Below are 16,029 nucleotides of genomic sequence, written 5' to 3' on the forward strand. Positions count from 1 at the left end.
AAGGAAGTGAGGGATTGGTGGGGTTGGTGGTGTGGTATTTGCAGCAGCACCAGTGCCTTAAATGGAGCATGTTTGTGGTATTCACCGAGCATCAGGTGGAGTGGAGAGAGCGGCCAAGTAGAGAACGGGAGAGTAACGTTATGTGGGCTCTCACCACTGTAAAAACTTGTGTTTTTACTGAGGCAAATGAAAAGCATTTGGGGTTTTACTTTTCCCGCAGTTTGTCGATTGAATTCGAGAAAGAGCAGAGTGTATGTGGACAGATTGGGCTTTATTGCCTCTGTATGGGCTGCCCTTATCCTCCCCCCTGCTCTTTCGTTGCTCAGGTCTGCTTTCCACATCATGTTCTGGAGCTTTCTTCATCTTCTGTACCTACTTTTCAAAACTTAACCTAATTGTAGATCTCTAAAGCTTAGTCTCACAGCATGTGGCATATCCTCCACGTATTTTCCACCCAACCCCTAGATGAGTCTATGTGTATTTCTACTGTATTATCTCTGTCTGCACACCTACAGGAACAGGTATACAGGTTTCTTTTTTCTTTTCTTTTTTTTTTTTTTTAAGATTTTATTTACTTACTCCTGAGAGAGGCAGAGAGAGAGAGAGAGGGAGGGAGGGAGAGAGGCAGACACACAGCAGAGGAAGAAGCAGGCTCCATGCAGGGAACCCGACATGGGACTCGATCCTGAGTCTCCAGGATCACACCCTGGGCTGAAGCAGTGCTAAACCGCTGAGCCACCCCGGGCTGCCCCGGTACACAGGTTTCTAACGTAATGACTAGTATATTCAAAACTGCGGACCCAGAAGGGTTTGCAACTGTGTTTCCTATCAGAGATCATGTTTTAGCCAATTAACAGTTTTTAATTGAAGTTGAATGTTAATGTCACTAAAATTATATTGCAAAGTGGGGCATTTAGCAAGAATGATTTGTAAATGGAAATTAGATATTAATAAAACCTTTGCATGCAGTTGATTCATTTCTGGCTCTCTCCAGTGTTCATATATTAAACCTGAAATTCAACTCAACCATTGTTAAAAAAATTTATGGGGAGTGTGGTCTACCAGGGAAACTTGGATGGTCCTCTCCTAGAACTAGAGGTAGTTCCAGGTGATTGTTTTAATATCTTAAATTTTATGAAGAAATTGTTCATCTATTTTTTGGGTAAGGTTAAGTGGAGACCTCTGGGTTTTTGTTTTTGAATTTGGTTTTGCCATCCACCTTATAGCCCTCGTGGGTTTGTATATATATGGTGGTATGCTGGAGAGGACGATGTGTGGGCTCAAAACTGGGAAGTGCATATTCAAACTAGAACATGGTGATATTTGAAATCTTTTAATTGTTTTTTTTTAATATTTATTTATTTTTAGAGCATGCATGTGGTGGGGGGGCAAAGGGAGAGGGAGAGAGAATCTGAAACAGACTCTGTGGTGAGCGTGGAGCCCCACGTGGGGCTCGATTTCACGACCCTGAGATAATGACCTGAGCTGAAATCAAGAGTCAGATGCTTCACAGACTGGGCCACCTGGGCGCCCCCGAAACCTTTCATGCTTCTGAATGTGCTTAGAATGAGACCCGTATCCCTCAACATACCGCCTCAGGCCCCCTGCCCCCGCCCCCCCCCCACACACACACCATTCACCTCAGGTACAGCGGGCTTCTCAGGGTTTGCATCTGCAGTTCCCACCTCAGCCTGTGAGCTTAGCCTTCCCTCGGTCTCTCCACCTTAGCCTTCCTTTGCATGACTGGCTTGTCAGAGAGCCGGGGAGGGGGGCCTAGGTGTTATGGAGTCCAGAGTAGGAACCCCAGTATTCTCTGATTGCTGCCTTCTCCTCATGGTATCTCTCACACTCACTAATTATGTCTTCCTGGGCTTACTTGTTTCCTGTCTGTACGGCCCAGACAGCCTCTCCCAAAATAGTGACCCCCGTTGGCTGTGTTGCTACCCAGGGGTGTTCTTCTTTCCACTTACAAGGTTTTCTCTGAAGACAGACTTTTTGTGAGTCGAGACTCCTCAAGGATCTGATGATAGTGATAAAAAGAACAAGGACAAAATATTTGGTCTGAGTCCAAGGCCTTCTCAAAGCCACTAGGACCTGCCCGTGGGTTTATCCACACCCTGCCATGTGGACGGTCAGGGGCAATGGGAAAGCAAAGCTAGGAGTCCATGAACCCTCCCCTGTCTCTTTGTTTACAGTCTAGTCTGACTTAAAGCTTTTAATTGTTGGTCGTGTTCAGAGTTTACTGCTCAAGAATATGATCTCAGACTGCCTCTGTCCAGCTTTTTCCTGTCATTTCTTTGACCTGTCTTGGAGCTTACAGATGTCATCTCTTAGTTTTGTTTCAAACAGCATAACTTCTCTTGGATCCAATGGAGTATCTTACACATGGAGGAGGAAGGGACTTTATGAAAAATAGCTTACTGCAGAAAGCACGTTCTGAGTACCTGCTGTAAGATTCATATACTCAGCACCACTTTTATTTCCTGAGATAGCATCATTCATATATATGTAATACCATGAGTGCTCTGTTTTTCACCCATGCTCACCTGTTCAAAAGCAAAAAGATTTTTATTTCTAGATGTACTTCTGTAACTATGTGGAGGTAAGTGATGAGGGGGAGGGTGGCACTTTATATTTTTATTTCTTTCTCTTCGCTCGTGTTTATCTGATTGAATTTCTTCAGTAGTCTTACATACCTGAGCACAGAACACATGCCACATGAAAGTCCGGGGATAGATTCTGTGTGGTGGAACTCGCTCACCGACAGGCAGGTGTTCTTCTCCTTGGCCTGTTTCATTTGTAGCAATGACTTTTGATTTTGTAGGAGATAGACTGCTCCGTTTTGATAAGAGGAGACTTAGCCAGTTTTGCACAGTATGGTTCTCCTATCTCATCATTCCTATTATGTACTTAATAGTCAAGGAATATTTACTTGGTATCAAAGAATTTAGGCAGTACATATTAAATATGTAATGGTAGTTCCTGGTTAGGAATATAAAAATGAATGAGACGTGTCTCTTATCTTCAAACACTACAATCTGGGGAGATAAGATATGAATAGAATGCAAGCAGTTCTAGGTCACTCTGTGACATACTATTAAGTAAGTGCAGGTTGAGTATTTGGAGTTCAGACAAGGGGGAGAGAGCTCCCTTCAGGCCGGATGATTAGAGCAGACTTCAGGAAGAAGTATAATTTTTTAAGGAGTTCTCTGAAACATGGATTAGGAAAAAGAAAGGAAATATTTATCAGGAGGAGGGAATAGCATTAGCAGGCACAGAAGCAGGAAAACAAAAGCCTTTGTAATTATGACTGAAATTGAACTAACATTTTATTCCAGCCCTAGCTAGTTAACTGGGCTTGACCCTATGGGTCAGGCTTTAGGTTGGCTGACATGCTTGAGTTTGACAGATGTTGGAATGACAACTCCAGACAGACCATATATGAGCCATTCTGGATGTTGACCAATTGATCTAGTGCGTCAAGAATTTGCTGATTTTCAGTGATTATTGTAAATACTTTCTTTGTAACATCTCTGTTACTGGGGCTGAACATGTTTGTTTTGTCTCATGTTTATATCCTTTAGTTTTCTATTTTATAGCTATTGGTAATTAAGTTTTCTTATTCTCTATGTGAATTAATGCTCAGTTCTTTTATGAACAAAATTGGATTTGTTGCTAGTGAGCCAGAAAATTATCACTAACACAGGAGGTTTTATTAGTCTTCAGGTCACTATTTCAGCCTGTTAAGGCAAATAAATGCAATTTCTACTGCTATGAGGAATTGTACTTAAAAGTTCTCTCTGATTGAGAGAAGTTAATGGACCTTCTGGTATACTTAGGTTATCCTGTTTTTCTCAGCTCCACAAAAGAATTTGACAGATGAGATCTCAGTCCCTTTGTAGTATCTTTTGAACTGAAGTCTTATTCTTTTATTTTTTTTTAAGTTTTTACTTTTTAAAGTAACCTCTGTAGCCAGCATGGGACTCAAACTCACAACCCCAAGATCAGGAGTCGCATGCTTTTCCAACAGAGCCAACCAGACGCCCCTGCAGTTTTATTCTTTATCCTTTCGGTGCCGGGTTTAAGACATTTATTTCTATCTCAAAGTCTTAAAGATATTTTGTATTTTATTCTAACTAAACTGAGATTTTCACTATTAGATTTTTAATCTACTTATCATCTATTTTCACTGCTGGTGTGAGGTATGGAGTCCAGTTTTCTCATTTTTCCAGATGTATAACCAGTTGTCTTAGCACTGTGGAGAAACTGTGTCCTTTGCTGTTGGTTTGCCTTCTGTTATATGTCAGCTTCCCATGTATGCCTGGGCCTGCTTCTGTGTGTGATAGTGTTTCTTTATTTGCAAAGATTTCTGCAAATATTTCCATGGTACACACATATGTAATACTACAGAATTATTTCATGTTACTCTTGAGTAGTATTTAGTTGCAGCAGAATGTATAACTGACTTTTTAGGCATTTGAAAAACTTGTTTGTGTCATGGAGTGTGCACATGCAATGTACAGATTTTCATGAAGGTACTTTTGCCTTCCTAAAATACTTCTGTAGAAAGGCAAGTTGATATGGAATTAGTATGTAAATGCTAAGTATAGTAGGTTATGTGACCTCATTGGTTGACGACCCCAGGAGCAGGTGCATAGTTTGTTGGGGTGCAGGGTGCTGCGGCCAGGGCTGGGGCTTGCTCATCTGCCAGGCCCATGGATTGGGCTCATGTGATGCAAACACATTATACTGATTTTTACCAGAAAGCCACTTTGTTCATTTTTTTTAAAAAAAAGATTATTTATTAATTTATTCACAAGAGACACGGGGTGGGGGGTGGGGCAGAGACACAAACAGATGGAGAAGCAGGCTCCATGCAGGGAGCCTGACTTGGGACTCGATCCTGGGTCTCCAGGATCACACCCTGGGCCAAAGGTGGCGCTGAACCACTGAGCCACTTGGGCTGTCCTACTTTGTTCATTTTTACTTGCTGTTTATTTCCATGATGTACAGGATATTGGCTCCTTTCTACTTATTTTTTTCTTACTCATTGACCTTTTAAAATTTCTTTTTTTTTTTTTTTTTTTAAATTTTATTTATTTATTTATTTATGATAGTCACGGAGAGAGAGAGAGAGGCAGAGACACAGGCAGAGGGAGAAGCAGGCTCCATGCACCGGGAGCCTGATGTGGGATTCGATCCCGGGTCTCCAGGATCGCGCCCTGGGCCAAAGGCAGGCGCCAAACCGCTGCGCCACCCAGGGATCCTAAAATTTCAACGTAATTTTACACACACTGTTATTCCCAAGGGAACAGCTTATTTTGCTTACATTTTATATCAGCCTCTTTCTAATGGCAGGTCCTAATTCATCTCAATCACATATCAACAAAATATCTAAATTCTACGGCATGGTGGTTTTACATTTACAAATGTACCTGTCACAACCGCAGTGTGAGCAGGGATTGTTCTTCTTGTCAGTAGAGATTAGATATTGGAATCTGTCTTTGGCTACAAACCTATCATGTCTACTCAAAAGGAGTGACTTTGCCAGCTAAAGCATGTGGTCATTCTCTGTTTCATGTTTATGAATGGCCATATTTTTGTCAAATTAAGAATGTTAATAACTTAAATATTACATGTTCATACTTAAGTAGATGATAATGGTACTTGGGGAGTGTGTTAATCTAATACACAACTTGTTTAAAAATGACTGGGACTCCAAATACTTATATGTGTTTTACTTTTTACAACTTGCTCAAAAACATAGTACATGACAGTGGACTTTAAAATTGCTTTTTCCTTTATGGAGATGATATTGCTGATCCCCTGACAGATTGTCTGATCTGAGTGGTTTTTATTAAAAATGATTTCATGCAGATTCTATGTCCACAGTAACCAAATCCTATCTGTAAAGTAAGTGTTGGTAAGATACCTCTCCCTTCATTTGCCACCGTGTTATCATCAGTATATTACTAATAGGTTTGTCTTATAAATTATCCATTCATACATCTCTCTCAGCTCCTGGATTATGAGGCCATAAACGATTTATTAACCTGCGTATGACCATACATTGCTAGGTATGTAGCAGGGACTTGGTAAACGCATAATGAATTACTGAATGTCATCGAGCTTAGGGCTCTGCGTATGACCATACATTGCTAGGTATGTAGCAGGGACTTGGTAAACGCATAATGAATTACTGAATGTCATCGAGCTTAGGGCTCCAGTCTTTTGCCAAGAAACAGAGTGATGCTAAACTGATGGGTGGGGAGATTGGAATCTTGCTCTTTTATTAGCATTTTGCATGAGTTGAGCTAATCATCCTGTTAGGGCATTGTAGATACTCTGATGGTTGCAGAAACTGCAGAGCACAGATAGAGAGGAAATAAAACATGATGTGTAGTTTCAACAGAATGTTTTTGCAATGTAGTTATGACTGTTATGAGCATTACTTCTGGGACCAAAGTTTTTCCTATAAAATGACATTCAGAAAGTCTTTACAGGGACGGCTCAGTAGTTGAGTGTCTGCCTTTGGCGCAGGGTGTGATCTCCGGGGGTCCTGGGATCGAGTCCCACATCGGGCTCCCTGCAGGGAGCCTGCTTCTCCCTCGGCCTGTGTCTCTGCTTCTCTCTCTGTGTCTCTCATGCATAAATAAAATCTTTTAAAAAAAAAAGTCTTTACAGAATTAAAATCCTCTTTTCAACAATGGAATGTTGTACAAGATAGTTTAGAAAATATATTTTTGGACATAGAAGTAAAAATTTGTCAGGGAAACTACAAAAATAAAGATGAAGAAATAATAATTCTGGAAATAGGCTTCATAATCTTCTTTAAAATAGACCCACACATTGACATATCTACTTTCCTGGGCGTACCCCCAGACGAGCAGGCCGCAGGCTGTGCTCGGCGCTGCAAATATGAAGGTGAAAGAACCTTCTTGTCAAGGAACCCACAAGTATGAGGGGACATGTCTAGACTTTTTTCCCAGGTTATTACAGATTTTGGGATTGTTTCTGTGTATTTTTACAGATGTTTAAATATTTGAAAGTGTGTATAAATTGTTGAGCAATCAACCAGACTCGCTACACGGCCACTTCGCCTTGGCGGCATCCTCTAGAGCGTGCGTGGCTGGTGACACAGGCAGCGGCGGGGCCCGTGCGAGTTCGTGCAGAGGCTGAGTGTCGGCTGGTAGAAGAGCGTTAGGAGAGACAAGGACATGAACTCATACTCAAAAGCAAGGTGCAGAGAGGAAGGAGGAAGACTCGGGTTTGTTGTAGTGTTACGAGATGTTTGGAGTGGACAGTGAGCTTCTCGTGTGCCGGCGGTGAGTGGAAAGCACCCCGGCCCCAGTGGGGCTGACCTCGTTGTCCACGCGCTTGCGTGTCCTTGTTCCGGAGCTCAAGGAGCAAAATAAAACTTCTGTGGAAATATTTTTTAATGTGGCTTCTTTTTTTAACTGTATGTTTTATTTTTTTAGAGCATGGCTCCAAAGGGTCTATGAAGCTGGAAGAGTACCTAGATGCAGCATTGCAGCCCCTCCAGATGTGTGAGGAGAGTCTTCTGGAGAGAAAGTGATCCTCTTGCAGTAGGTAACTAGTCATAATGAAGAAAATCAGTCTTAAAACCTTCCGAAAATCTTTCAACTTGAATAAAAGTAAAGAAGAAACGGATTTCATGGTCGTACAGCAACCATCGCTAGGCAGTGATTTTGGAAAAGATGATTCCTTGTTTGGTAGCTGCTACGGGAAAGATATGGCCAGCTGTGATATCACTAATGAAGACGAGAAAGGTGGGAAGGGCAGATCGAAAAGCGAAAGCCTAATGGGTACGTTAAAACGACGGCTGTCTGCGAAACAAAAGCAGAAAGGCAAGGGCAGCACACCGTCCGGGAGCTCTGCCGACGAGGACACCTTCTCCTCCTCCTCGGCACCCCTGGTCTTCAAGGACGTGCGAGCGCAGAGGCCCATCAGGTCCACGTCGCTCCGCAGCCATCACTACAGTCCCACACCGTGGCCTCTGCGACCCACAAACTCTGAGGAGACATGCATCAAAATGGAGGTGAGAGTCAAAGCCTTGGTTCACTCTTCCAGTCCGAGCCCAGCCCTGAATGGGGTCCGGAAGGATTTTCACGACCTTCAGGCTGACACCGTGTGCCAGGAACAGAGCAATTCCCTGAAGAATTCGGAATCTCAGAATGGAGACTTGCATCTTCACCTTGACGAACATGTGCCTGTAGTTATCGGACTTATGCCTCAGGACTACATTCAGTACACCGTGCCTTTAGATGAGGGGATGTACCCTTTGGAAGGACCGCGTAGCTATTGTCTGGACGGTTCTTCTCCCATGGAAGTGTCTGCAGTCCCCCCGCAAGTGGGAGGGAGCTCCTTCGCCGAAGACGAGAATCAGGTAGAGCAGGACCTCGTGGTGGCCCCGGAGATCTTTGTGGATCAGGCGGTGAACGGCTTGTTGATTGGCACCACAGGAGTCATGTTGCAGAGCCCCAGAGCGAGTCATGACGACGCCCCCCCACTCTCACCGTTGCTACCTCCAATGCAGACCAGTCAAATCCAAAGGAACTTCAGTGGGCTCACCGGCACAGATGCCCACGTGGCTGAAAGTATGCGCTGTCATTTGAATTTTGACCCTAATTCTGCCCCTGGGGTCGCTAGAGTGTATGACTCCGTGCAGAGCAGTGGTCCCATGGTCGTGACAAGCCTTACAGAGGAGCTGAAAAAACTTGCGAAACAAGGATGGTACTGGGGACCGATCACACGCTGGGAGGCAGAAGGGAAACTAGCAAACGTGCCGGATGGCTCTTTTCTTGTTCGGGATAGTTCTGACGACCGTTACCTTTTAAGCTTGAGCTTTCGCTCCCATGGCAAAACACTTCACACGAGAATTGAACACTCAAATGGTAGGTTTAGCTTTTATGAACAACCAGATGTGGAAGGACATACGTCTATAGTTGATCTAATTGAGCATTCGATCAGGGACTCTGAAAACGGAGCTTTTTGTTATTCACGATCTCGGTTGCCTGGATCTGCGACTTACCCGGTCAGGCTGACCAATCCAGTATCACGGTTCATGCAGGTGCGCTCGTTGCAGTACCTGTGTCGGTTTGTTATACGTCAGTACACCAGGATAGACTTGATTCAGAAACTGCCTTTGCCAAACAAAATGAAGGATTACTTACAGGAGAAGCACTACTGAAAGATTATGAGAACCCTGCATCTTGCACTTTGGGATTTAGAAAAAGAGTTTGAAATACAGTTTACAAACTTTCATTGCTATCAAAATCTTTTGCTGCCATACTATTTCAGTTTTATGTGTAAAAGTAATGAATTTGTTTAGGGGTGGGGAAACGTGTCAGCAAGGTGTCTTGGGTTTATTTTGGTTCTTTAAAAAGGGAAGTCTTGAGGTTTTGGAAGTGTGAATTATCTTTCATAAATGTGCAGAATAAATCACAATGTGAATTATCAGATTCTCCTTAACCACCCCCCCAAGTCCTTTGCTGCTATCCACTGTGATTTTTATGCATTAAAAGCACATTTCATGTGTATTTGACCCTAAGTAAAGTTGAATGAAACTTACAGAATGAATATTGTTATGTCTCTTTAAATGGCCTGTTTTCAAAGATCGTGTTGAATAAACATACCCGTACGATAAAACGCAGGATTTACACATACACTGAAAATGATTTTTAATCTCATACTTTAGAAAGATTTATTTAGAATTATGATTTGACATAATCTTGGGTATTGGAATGCAGAACTGCAACATGTCTTTTATGACATTTCTAAATTGTTTTTGAGGTTGTGCTGTTTTTGGTTGTGAAAAGTTGAATTTTTCTGTTGCCTTCATTTTCATCTTGTGGTTTGTCTCTTAATAAATGGCCTTACATTAAAAAAAAAAAAAAAACATAAAGAAGTGTATACCACCAATTTAGAAATTGTTGCCTTTTCTGTCATTAAGCTCTGGTACAAATTGGCATAACATAAAGACCCATGAGACTGGAACTATTATTGAAGAGATGTTAGATGATCATAGTTTCCTGTGATAGTAATGTTTTTGCGTTAATTATACTTTCCTTTGGTAAGGTGTTTTCTCTGTGATTCCTTTAGCTTAGCCAGCATTTTCTTTGGGTGAACTTGATGTAGAACAGATTTTCATAAAAGGACTAGATTCTCTTGCAAAATTTAAGTTTATATAAAGTTTTAAATTGATTTGAGTAGAAACATTGTTTTAGAGTTGGATTTATATTCTTTTACATAGTCACTATTAAGATGTGCTAGATTTGACCCTCCCTTTTCTCCACCAAAATCACAAAAAAAAACCCCAATGACTCTAGTCGAAAAATTGTGGAAATTGCAGAGCATCATGTAAGAAGAATATTGAGACCTTATCAGATGTATGGAAGTCTTGTTGCCTACCGTATATACTGCCATTTAAAACTAGTTTTTTTGTTTTGTTTTAGATTTAGCTAAGTCTTAAGTAAACTGGCAGGCATCCTTAGTTATTTTATCTGAATCAGTTTCTTGGGTTGAGGGGCAAAGAGGAGTGTGTTATCCCCAGGACTTTATAGTTATTTTGAAATTCAGTGTTTATTTGCTTCAGTGAGTATTTTGGAAGCACCCCATCTAGAAAATGTTTCCATGTCAGATGAAACCTATGATTTAAGACATTTCTTCCCTTGTCATTCAGTTTTCCTATCTTTTACCCCTCAATTAAAAAGATGAGTAAAGGTCTTAGGTCAACCTTAATGGCTTTGTAATTCAGACACACCAGTATCCCTGTTTTTTTTTTTTTTTTTTTTTGTGGTTGTTGTTATTGTTTTTTTCTGTTTTCTAGGGTCAGAACTAAGAAATACGAAGAAAAGGCACAATAATATCGTGTTCTGGTATTTTGACTTAAAGGGGAAAAGGTACTTAATTTTGGTGGAATGTTGATTGTACCTTGTCACAAAGACTCCTCTTTCATTTTCTGATATGTTTTCAACTAATAAGATGGATTATGGAGTATACTGTAATAATATAATTTAAGTGTTCACTATAAGCTATTTGGATTAAGAACTATTACAGAGTTGTAAACTTATCAAATTAATGCAAGACATTTAAACTATTTTTTTGCAAAACTATTTATTTTTAAACAATTTAAAATATATCTAGGGTGAGTTAAAAGTCCCTGTGCATCTATATTAGATGGCAGGTATTGTCACAGAGTCACTGTGTGTTAATAATAAGTGTTGAAATGGCTTCTCCATGTTTCTAGAAGCATTTACATGAACTCTTCGTGAGATCATGGTGCACAGAGGTCTTTGGACCGCCCTGAACCCTGTCTTCTCATGTGGGTGTAACCTGTTCCCCATGTTTTCCTCATGATACCATGTGTTCAAGATCTAACTGTTAGTTTCAAGTTATTATTTTGATTTTTCATCTAAACGTTTTTAAAATTGTATTTTGTGTTTTATGGGGGGCAAGTCTTGATGCTGTTCTAATTCAGAAAGCCAGTTTTTTACGTGCTTTTGTATATCCATAATATAAAATACTTTAAGGTGAAATGCCCTATCCTAATCCAGTTTGAAATTGCTAGGGTCTGATAGTATATTGATAAACATAAAAGTATTTGCCAAGATATTATTTACAAATAAAGGAGTATTGCAATATTTTCTGCTTTTTTGTAGAGAGAACTGTTTGGCATACGCAGCACAACAGAATGTGAAAGATTGGCTAAATAAATAGTCTGTTTAAAAATGGAAAGGGGAAGAGATCAATCTCCATCCTATAATTTGGTCTAGATACCGTTTGGGTGAATTTCTGGATTCGACTGAATGGCAGTTTAGATGGCGTTGGCACAACCTGTACGTGATTTTTAAATACGTGCTTCTAAAAATCTGAGCTCAAGGCAAGAAAGAGAAAACAGGAAAGCTGTATCCTTTTGCCATCGTACATGAATCAGAGTAATTTTTTTGAATCAACTATTTCATCATAAAACTCGATGGAGGCCAGAAGCAATTCTAGGCTTATCAAGACACTAATATGCATTTGTATAAATAGTAAGAAAGCATAGAAAGTACTTGAAAGATATCTCACTCTTTCTCTAAGGAAAACTGTTCTCTTTCTACTTGGTGCAATAATCTGAAAGCCTAGGAGGTCAAAAATATATCACAGGAAATGATCATGGAGCTAAAAATAGTTTTTGAGGAAACCAGCTACAAGGGCAACCATCTTGCTGTTGAAGAAAATCAAGTGCCAAAAGGTTAAATCATTGGCATATAGGAAATAAACATCAAGTATACATTATAATTTCTGAGCCAGTATTACTGAAACAGGATAAAAAAATTACTAAAATCTTAAATAGGTGATATACAGTGTCCCTGCTAACTATAAATCTACATATCTTAACAATGCTTTCAGAAATGCCAATTTTAATCATTGTACATTTCACATTATATATGAAAGATAATTTGCTTTGTGAATGATTCAAAATAATGAAATTAAATCTTAATGGCTTTTCATCGAATATGAAGTCTTAATTTGAAAATGAAATCGCACTACCAGCAACAGACAGTTTTGTTGAAAACTCTAATAAGGAACAATTGCCAGTTCCATAAATAACTTTAAAATTCCAAAATAAAGTATTGGTATGCTAGTAATCACAAATTTGGTTTCTTTTAATACTTTTTAAAATCCTATTAAGGTTTTTTTTTAAACATTCTTTTTATTAGTCATAACATGGTGACTGTGTAGTTGCTGTTTCTGAAAAGTGATCCAAACTCTACATCCAGAGATGAAAAATTCTTATAGAATTTTGTAATAAGTATACATGTTGGGTTAAAGAAATTTTATAGTCGTTGGAGTGCCATGAAATTAATACTTGCAATCCAGATTGCTGTAGTTTACACTTTTTCTGTATGTTTCAAATCAGGTGTGTACCATTTGTACTGAGAACACCACAGAATGAATTATCCAAAGTCCATTGATTTTACTATGTGTTTTGGTTTGTAAACAAATTATAGTAATTTCTTGCACATTTTTGGAAATTAATTGTATAAGAATTTATGTATCTGCTTCTAGATACAGTATGTAAATAAAAATTTCGTTCACAAGATCTGCCTTGTAGTCCATTTAATACCTGGATACAGAGTCTGATTTTTTTTTAAAGATTTTATTTATTTATTCATGAGAATACAGAGAGAGAGGAGAGAGAGAGAGAGAGAGTCAGAGACACAGGCAGAGGGAGAAGCAGGCTCCATGCAGGGAGCCCGATGTGGGACTTGATCCTGGGTCTCCGGGATCACACACTGAGCTGAAGGCAGACACTTAACCACTGAGCCACCCAGGCATCCCACAGAATCTGATTTTAACTAAATCAGGTTAACTGGGTAGTTTTTGGATGCCCCATAAACTGGGCAGAGACTAGAGGGAAGGTACCAGCAAATTTAGTAAAAAAAAAAAAAAAAAAAAAAATTGAACTAGTATTGGTCATGGGAGACAGGAAATGAATGACGAATCAGCTAATGTTACTACTGTTCTAAAGCCTTCAACATACAGGAGTGAGCTGAAGAACACCTACTAGACAAAGACTGCTTAAAATTAGCATAATAAAACTTCACTACAGGAAGGTAGTGCTGAATGATGAAATGTTTAGAGTGTGATAATTTTTAAAAATGTCCCTATTACTTAATAGTATTTAGTAGAAATAGGAGATGATCAAATTTTCTTTAATTCTTTTAACTTTCTCATCTTGCAGTTACCAGTTTTAAGGGTTTCTTAACCTTCTGAAATGTCTTTAAGAAAAATTGTTTTCTTTCTCTTTGTGACTTGTCTTGCTAATGGATGATTTATGCCAGTTGCTCTGTTCCCATTCTCCTTCCCCCCAGAGCAGCCTTCTCCCCAAAGTCCATGGCTCAATAACACCTGGGCCTGACGCTGGCAGAGAACCCAGTAGTAGTGGCGTCTGAATAAAGTATCCATTTCTTTCTTTTCTTTTCTTTTTCTTTTTTTTTTTTTTTTTGGCAGTTTTATACCTTTATTTGACAATCAGCAATTAGTTCTCATCCACATTAACAGTCTGAAGATATTTGAAAGTGGTGACAGGTATGTAGGTAACCAGCGTGTAGAGCTTGTTTGGTGAATCTTCATCCTCGTTCCGTTTTCTGGATGACTGCACATGGATACGGTATGGAACATTCCTTATTCATTTGGCCCAGACAGCTTTGTTGAGCCTGGTGTCAGTGCGCACATCTGGAGTTCCCATCTCCTTCACGGCAAACTTCCGGATCTCTTTGCGTGCCCAAGGGGCACGCTTCTTGAAACCCACTCCATGGATACGTTTGTGAATGTTGATGGTGTATTCTCTGGTTATTACCTCGTTAATAGCAGAACGGCCCTTCTCACCACCCGTTTTTGCAGGAGCCATTCTGCTGGGCCCTACTTGGAAAGGACAAAGTATCCGTTTCTGAACACAGTTGACTTCGCACCCAAACTCCTGGAGTTATACTTTTTTCTTCAACTGTATTTTCCCTACTCAATACCAGGCAGCTTTGCCACCTAAGGAGTCAGAAGAGAGTCCTCTTGGGAAAGGCTGCCTTAGGTTGTGAGAGCCAAAGAGAGGTTGGCCAGAGCAGGGACTAGAGAAATAAAGGGTTTATGAGCAGGGCCAGTTGCTTTGCCTAGAGGTCACCTCAGGCCATCAAATCCTGCCCTTGGTGACTGGCTTGCAAATAATGGTAAATCATAAAAGGGAGACTCTCTTTGATCTTAAGAGGTGGTTTTCCTCACAACAAGAAACTTCTAGGAAGTTCGGGTCCATATAAGAGGCTGCCTTTTTTCTGGTCTCTGCCTTGCTTCTGTGAGTCAGACACTTAATGTAGGACTTGATCACACCAGCTTAGGTCACAAGTGAATTTATAAAATGTTCTCTTAAATACATGGAATTCAAGGTACCTGGGTGGCTCAGTGGGTTAAGTGTCCAACTCTAATTTTAGCTCAGGTCATGATCTCAAGGTTGGAAGATCAAGCCCCCGTGTTGAGCTCTGTGCTGAGCGTGAAGTCTACTTAAGATTCTCTGCCTTTCCCTCTGCTTCTGCATCTCCCCCTGCTCTCACACTCATGCATGCTCTCAAAAAATTTATCTATTGATCGATCTATGAAATTCTACTGAAGAAACCTATGGGAGAAAGCCTTTCTTCCCTTCTGCAAATAATCTCTCTCTGGCCCTTCCTTATCCCTAACAATGTTTGTTTGTTTGTGTTTGTTTTGGAGCCCAGTGTGGGACTTGAACTCAATGACCCTCAGACCAAGACCTGTGCTGAGTTCAAGAGTCAGACACTTAACTGAGCTATCCAGGTGTCCCGCCCCTAAAAATTTTAAGAGGTGGCATCTCTGCACCCTTCCACTGGGAACTCATCCTGAAGCCACCTGTTTTGTTTGTTTTTTTTTTTAAAGATTTTATTTATTTATTCATGAGAGACACAGGGAGACAGACGCAGAGACACAGGCAGAGGGAGAAGCAGGCTCCATGTAGGGAGCCAGATGTGGGACTTGATCCCGGGACTCCAGGATCATGCCCTGGGTCAAAGGCAGGCGCTAAACTGCTGAGCCACCCAGGGATCCCCTGAAGTCACCTGTTTACCTACTGCCTTTGCCACAGCCCATTTCCCTCTCCTCACTAGTCCTTGGCATTCTTGTTTTCTTACAATTGACAAGGGTTGAGCTTCATTTGTCCCGGAGAATTTCCATCCTAATAGTGGCTGTGGGGTGTAACAATTGCCTAGAAAACCAATGGATGGATGTGGATCTTTTAGTACAGAAGAATCCATTGCTCTGCAATACACAGTTTCTTCTGGAATCTCCTGGAATCAACAGATGAAACTGGAGAGCTGAATTTTACATCATTCATCTCTTAATAATCATACCAAACATTAATTTTGCTAATATGTATTTTACATCTTCAAAACAGCCCACTGTAAGGCAGGCGCCTTAGCATCATAAAGAAAAAAACAGACACATGGTGAACCTCACAAGGTC

The 16,029-nt window shown here is 40.5% G+C and overlaps 2 protein-coding genes across 8 annotated transcripts in view; one reads left to right on the plus strand and one right to left on the minus strand.

Annotated features, from left to right (window-relative positions):
- The window catches only part of LOC129495493 (suppressor of cytokine signaling 6), a 35,689-nt gene extending 25,747 nt beyond the window's left edge, over window positions 1–9,942 (plus strand). For all 7 annotated transcript variants that reach the window (XM_055303052.1, XM_055303050.1, XM_055303045.1 and 4 more), the window contains one exon: window positions 7,479–9,942. In XM_055303052.1, the coding sequence (XP_055159027.1) occupies window positions 7,604–9,211 (1,608 nt within the window). In that variant the 5' untranslated portion in view covers window positions 7,479–7,603 and the 3' untranslated portion in view covers window positions 9,212–9,942. The remainder of the gene's footprint in view (window positions 1–7,478) is intronic.
- A 4,105-nt stretch (window positions 9,943–14,047) lies between these two features.
- Window positions 14,048–14,419, minus strand: LOC129495467 (60S ribosomal protein L31-like). The gene is made up of 2 exons (XM_055302998.1): window positions 14,243–14,419; window positions 14,048–14,164 (listed from the first exon to the last, which is right to left on the minus strand). Exons 1-2 carry the CDS (start codon window positions 14,417–14,419, stop codon window positions 14,048–14,050), a joined length of 294 nt encoding a protein of 97 aa, XP_055158973.1.
- Between the last annotated feature and the right edge of the window lie 1,610 nt (window positions 14,420–16,029).

The sequence above is a fragment of the Nyctereutes procyonoides genome, unplaced genomic scaffold (genome assembly GCF_905146905.1).
Source record: "Nyctereutes procyonoides isolate TBG_1078 unplaced genomic scaffold, NYPRO_anot_genome, whole genome shotgun sequence".
NCBI classification, from domain to species: domain Eukaryota; kingdom Metazoa; phylum Chordata; class Mammalia; order Carnivora; family Canidae; genus Nyctereutes; species Nyctereutes procyonoides.